Below are 6411 nucleotides of genomic sequence, written 5' to 3'. Positions count from 1 at the left end.
GTTTAGATTTGGATAGCCAATCTAAATGATTTTTTTTTTAATTCTATCGTTTAATTTGGTTACACGATCGTTTAGATTTGTCTACCCCAGATTTGAACGATGTTTTTTTTCAAAATTTGGTACACGATCGTTTATATTTGGCTAAACAATTTTTTTCAAGATATTTTTGATATTTATTTTTTCAAGATTCTTTGATTCACTATCGTTTAGATTTGGCTAAACGATTTTTTTTTTAATTCTTTTGGTAGATGATTGTTTATTTTTTTACACGGTCGTTTAGATTTGGCTTCTTCAATGTAAATGATTTTTTTCAAGATTCTTTATATTATTTTAGATTTGATTATCCTAATTTAGACAACGTAAAAAATAAGAGGAAAAGAAGAAAAAAAAAAGAAAAAGAAAGACAATAGAAAGAAATCATATTTGATTATCCAAATTTAAATAATATAAAAAAAGAGAAAAAGAAGAAAAACTATGGAAAAAATTGCAGTAAAAAATAAGAAAATAAAGAAAAACGATAGAAAAAAATTGTGAGGAGAGGATGAAAGGAAAAGCCTCGAATATTTAAAAAATGAAATTTTGTTACACCAATCATAAATATTCCAGTAGTTCCTTATATTCATGGAAATTTCTATTTATTTTAAGTTTTTATTTTTATTTTGATTGTCTTTGTTTTATAAGCCTAACGCCAAGATCCTTTTCCATTCATTTTTCATCAATTTTTTCAAGGGAAATTTGAGAAGATGTTAAGAGACGAAGAAGAAGAATGTAGGAGAGATTAGGGCTCGGCAAGACACAAAATTGAAAGGAAAAGCTTCATCTATGACAGATTTTGGAACACACAGCACATCTCTGGTTTTCTATTGCTTACGAGCTGCACAAACAGAGTTTGAAGCTGAGACTTATCAGGTTTGAAAGCTAATCCAATTTCTAACAAAGTTTATGAAGCATGCATAAGCTGATTCTGATGAGAAATTGAAGGAGAAAACAGACTACCGGTTTTGTGCGCGAGTCTAGAAAGTATTAATGTTTTGAGTAGCCTGAAGTGTAGAATCGGAACTAGAAGTTCTAATGGGTCAGATTTGAAAGCTTATTGAATTGCCCACAATTTCTATGAAGAACGTTTGAGCTAGAAATGATTGAAAATAAGTGAAAATTTCAAGGGGAAGCTGAAGACTGTTTGGAAACGCGGATTGAAGTAAGCTCTGGTTTGTGGGAGTTCTGGGCACATCCGTTGATATTTGGGTCTTCGTTCCTTCAGATAAGTTGTAGAGGACTTGAAAGTAAAGAGTTTGATATAAATTTCACTTAATTTGAGTAATAATTTAGTAAGTTATGAACTACTGAAGTTAGAACTATGAATCGGAAATTTTAGGTAAAAGTTGCGAAGAGTTCCAACTATTTCCTTAAGATTGGAAGTTGTGAGTGACATCTTTGATATGTCATAGTTTGTACGTCATAGAATAACTAGGGAACTTAGGGTTTTGATACTCAGTTATGATTTGTATTGGCAGGTTAAGAGGAGATAAGCCAAGTATATAGACCAAGAATCTAGCTAAGACTTTGAAGGATAAAAACGAATTTCAATATAGATTTTTAAACACGTTTGCTAGCCACATTGTTTTAACATGCTTTGAGTTGAATTGATTTGATTTGTATATCTATTTAGTAAATTATTTCCTAAGCATGTGACTTAGTAAATGGATTTGATGAGCATGAATATGTTGAGGATTATTTATGGGATAACAAGAGGAGTTAGAACCGTATTATGAGTAAATGAATTTGTAAATGTTTTAGAAAAGCATAGGTTATGATTTCATTATTTGTCATGTACAAAGAATTTCTAAAGATGTTGAGTTTATATTTTTTATAGAAAAAAATTATAGTTTTAAGCATGTTTTGTTCTATAACGAGACATATTATAGCCCAATTGGGAGAGATTATTGCGCAAAAGATATATATTTGAGACAGAGACGTCTGTCTTAGAGTAAACATTGGGATGTGGACGCCTATCTCAGAGGTTTAACTGTCAGTATTAAGTTTGCTTGGGATAGTTGTGGAATTAATATTATTTTAGCTCTACCATTTCTAGAGGATTTGTTTTATGGTATAGAAAGGAATGCTAGTTTGAATATCTGTTTAAATTTTTTTGCAAAGATTGAATTAAACTTGATTTGTTTTAGAAACCTGGTCACTCACTTGCCTTTATAGCTCACGCTTTCAAAATATTTTTCTACTTCTTAGGTAGAGATCGAGCTCCCGATGCCTAACACGCTCCCATTAGTCTACTAGAAGCTTCACACTCCATTTCAGTATGTGTGTGTGGTGTTGTACATTGTCTTGGTACATTTTGTGTATGTAAGTTGATAAAAGTTTGTTTGTGGCAGTATGTGTTAGTGTTCTTTGTTGTTATAATTTTAGATTGTAATGTCTAATGAAGACTAGTTAAACCTTTAGCGAACAGGTTAGGTTGCGTTACAACATGGTACAAATTATGTACTAGTTTCTGCTACGATGTGTGTGCATGTTATTTGTTAATTTCATATTAAAGTATCAGTTTCCGGTTCAGTTCAAGAGGCATCGTTAGAGAAGAACGATGTTTGTTAACTTCACGTGCTAAGAGCATGTGATCCTTAAAGGGTGTGATATATTGTCATAAATTCCATAAAAACCCCAAAGAACATTTAATTGCTTTCTTTCCTTTTCTTGTATCTGTTCCCACAAAACCCGACTTTCATATATTAAAATTCTCGACTCTTGATTGAACATTTGTGTTACCTTAACAAAATTCCCTTAGGTTTAAATCCCTGTCTCTTTGCTACATTGCTAAATTCTTTATTAACCATGTCTGAGTTACAAAATGATCTTGTTGATTGTGATTTAAGGGATCTTTCACCCTTTTCATCCACCTAACACACTCCTATACTAATCTAGTCATCAAGTGTGATAAGATACTACACTAGTGCAAAGATTTTTCATAGAGATTAGCTCTAAAAGCGAGATAAGATCATCGAAAAAAATGAGTTAATAAACAAGCCAACAATTGGTCTGAGATAACAAAGAACGTGGACAAAAATCGAGTCTCAACATATTTCAATCTATTTTAATAGTCTTTTTGTTCATATTTTATAGAAATCGACATTACATACTTCGACACGTGGAATTTGATTATTTTTTCTTGGACATACAACAAAATATTAAACTTCCAACTTTAATGATGGAAGTACATGTTGCATGCCAGCTATTATTAAATTAAACTCAGTATGATGAGTTTGATATGTTACCCTATAACTTTTAATCAACATTACAATCAATATGAAATTTCTACACCAAAAAGTACTAAACTTAGCGACTAAAATAGGAGATTCGAATTCTGAAACATCTAACTCATTCTTATTAATTAACAATAGATGGATATCACTGTGCAACTAGTCGAGAACTACGTTGAGGAGCATCGGGAATCTAGCCAATGGATGATATCATTAAGAACAGTGAAAATTCTTTCATCTGGTTCTCCTTCTAGGATGCAATGAAAGCCTTGCTCATAGAGTTTCAGAGTTTTGTCTTTGCTTGATGCTTTCTCATATAGAAAACGACTAATCTTAGGATCTGTCACCTTGTCGGCAGCTCCATGAAGAACCAGTAACGGCGATGAAACCTGCGATCTCTCTAAAATCAGTAATTGCTAACTGAAATGAAAAAATTAGCACATACACGAGGAACACCATGAATAACGTTGATTCATTCTTGTAAGAAAACAGCACTCACTTTCTCAACTTGCTTCTCGATATCATCCGTTGCCTTTAAAAGCTCTATGGCAGTTTTTACTCTCATCCTGTCGTCATACGATATAACATTGTAGACTGCCTGGAAAAACCATATAAAAAGGGTAAGATAACGATTTTGATTATCATTTTCTTTTAGTTTTACACATTTAGATGTTAAGTAAATATCCATGATTTCTAACTAGAAAAAAAAAAAAATCGTTTCACTTTGCCCCTGCAAGTCAGGAGAATAATAATGGTCTTCAATCGTTTAGAGGCATTACAAGCAGACCAGACGGTATAAGAAGAAACTCTCAAGAGAAATGAGCGTCTAAAGGTACGTGCTATTTTATTTCTCTCATAAATAGTCGATATGTTAAATTATCACAATATTCTTGGTTCATATCAACTGATTTCACTAACCCTGAACTGAAAACTACCATACTCGCAACAAGTAGCAGTCAAACACAACGGATTTCAATGACAATCATTGATGTTCAATGTCCAATAAGCTTCATGATGGGGATATCAAGCTTAAACGGTCAAGTCACAGACGTGTACTTAAGGAACTAAATTTACAAAGGATTCATTGGTATGAAAATCTAGAAGAATGTAAAACTTACGAACCAGTTTCCTTTTCTTCATTTCTCTGAGAGCTAGTTCACCAAGATCGATCTTCGGGAGAAGCTTGGCTTTTGGCACCACATTAGACATTAGATTTAAGACCTTAAGCACGGGTTCTGGCAGTTTCACATCGTCTGCAATCTTAAGACAGCATTGAAATCTCTATTCAAAGACTTGTACAGGCTAAAACAAGATCAAAATCCTTTTTCCTTGGGGAAATGTTTGAGCTTACTTTACACATGGGAGCCACAAGAACCACTCCATCCCATAGCTTTGGTTCCTTCAAGTGAATTTTCAAAGTAACAGCTCCCCCCATGGACTGACCTAATATGAAATGAGGCAATCCTTTCAATTCTGGTCTCCCTGCAAGTCGAAATAAAAGTTGATTGGGCAATAAAAAAGGACTGAGAAATGATTGTAAGAGTGATGATCCACATATAAAGTCAGTATCAACACAACCAACCTTTAAACTTCTTGTACTGTTCTATAACATCATCAACTAGTTGATCAAAGTTAGGAATGTAACCGTGCAATCCTTCCGAAAGTCCAAAACCAGGATAGTCCATAGCGTAAACGGCATACCCTGATGCAGCAATGTGTCTAGCAATTCCTGAGTGAAATTTTAAAACCACCATAAGCAAATTGTTTGGACATCACATCACAGAAAACATGAAAGGAAACAAAAAATGAAACGATTACAAACCATCAAAGAAGAAAGTGCAGGTATCACCATAGCCATGGCAGAAACAGACAGCGCCTTTAATATGAACATCAGGCTCAGGAAACCATCTTTTGCAGAAAATATTTAAGCCCCTTGAATTACACTCATACCACTGCACATAAATCCAAATCATCCATCAGATTAACACTCTAAAGATATAGTGAAAACTTTAAGAGCAAATGAATTGAAATTTGAAGCCACCAATGACATTTGGTGGCTAAAATCCCCAATACCATGGCTTCTTTGATGTTAATTTCAAAACTAATTAGTCAAATGTTGGGTCTATTAACAAAGTAAAGGTAAATTATGCAGAAAATATGAACTTAAGACAGCATTTCTTACCTCCTGGGTCTTGATTCCAGCAGGAGCCATCTAACAAACGAGACCAACCATCCCATACAAAAATTAAGAAAGAAAAATTTTAGTCAACCGATCAAAAAAAGGGAATCACAGAGCTCAAGTTGTTGAAAAATGTACAAATCAAACCTTGAATAAGCAGTGATCCAGCTGCTGTTGAAGCTCCATGAAAGCCGATCGGACCCGTCGGCGGGCAGGAGCGGAGTCCAGTTTCTGGGAAGCGATTTTGTTAAGCTCTGGCGAAATACCATCGATCGGCGACTTCTTCGCTGCAACAACAACGCAACCACCGGAACCCCACCTCAACGGCGGCTCCGGGATCGTTTTCCTTTGAGGGGTGAAGGGTAATCGGACATTTTCGCGGAGATCGATCGAAGAAATACACTTCCGGGGAAAGAAAGAAAGCTCCGACGGTCGGAATCCAAGTTCATGGGCCATGGACGGTGGCTTTGCAGTTGAAAAAAAAGTAAGAAGAGAATGTAAAGAATGAATTGGCGGAAGTCTCAGCTCATCTGGTGGACCAAGGACTTCTTTATAACAAAACATAGAACAATCGTGGGTCACATGGGGTTTTTGCTCAGCGAGAATTTACCGACTTTTGGACATAAACTTGTAAGAACATGATTGTCGTGGTTGAATTTTTGTTTCTTTGGACGGAAAACATTAAATTTCTGTTTTTTTTTTTAATTATTTGAAGTTTTTGAAATTAAGATGAATAATGAGGAGACGCTGTTGTTTCTATTCACATTCACACATCACAATTCACACCCACTCAAAAAGGCCCATCTTCTCTCCACTTCTCTTGACGCCCATTATGTGATGTGAAATTGATGAAAGTAATCACTTTCTTTGTTTCTTCTGAGTTAGAATCTTCTGAAAATGTTTGGTCAAAAGGCATCTAAAGAAAATAATTCAAATTTTGTACTCAAATCTATTAACAGCCAA

At 34.4% G+C, this 6411-nt stretch overlaps 1 protein-coding gene and 2 long non-coding RNA genes across 3 annotated transcripts; 2 read left to right on the top strand and 1 right to left on the bottom strand.

Annotated features, from left to right (window-relative positions):
• Window positions 1–663: 663 nt before the first annotated feature.
• On the top strand, window positions 664–2696 carry LOC103503382 (uncharacterized). The gene is made up of 2 exons (XR_540802.3): window positions 664–909; window positions 2245–2696. It is a non-coding gene; the product is annotated as an uncharacterized LOC103503382 (long non-coding RNA).
• Window positions 2697–3078: 382 nt separating this feature from the next.
• On the bottom strand, window positions 3079–6012 carry LOC103503381 (caffeoylshikimate esterase). The gene is made up of 8 exons (XM_008467558.3): window positions 5596–6012; window positions 5452–5481; window positions 5092–5221; window positions 4852–4998; window positions 4621–4751; window positions 4392–4529; window positions 3769–3867; window positions 3079–3658 (listed from the first exon to the last, which is right to left on the bottom strand). Exons 1-8 carry the CDS (start codon window positions 6010–6012, stop codon window positions 3440–3442), a joined length of 1311 nt encoding a protein of 436 aa, XP_008465780.1. The 3' UTR covers window positions 3079–3439.
• LOC127150828 (uncharacterized) lies at window positions 3862–6211 on the top strand. Its single transcript, XR_007823421.1, has 2 exons — window positions 3862–4101; window positions 5475–6211. It is a non-coding gene; the product is annotated as an uncharacterized LOC127150828 (long non-coding RNA).
• Window positions 6212–6411: the final 200 nt, after the last annotated feature.

The sequence above is a fragment of the Cucumis melo genome, chromosome 9 (assembly GCF_025177605.1).
Source record: "Cucumis melo cultivar AY chromosome 9, USDA_Cmelo_AY_1.0, whole genome shotgun sequence".
Taxonomy (NCBI): Eukaryota; Viridiplantae; Streptophyta; class Magnoliopsida; order Cucurbitales; family Cucurbitaceae; genus Cucumis; species Cucumis melo.
This window is presented reverse-complemented; position numbering and strand designations above follow the sequence as displayed.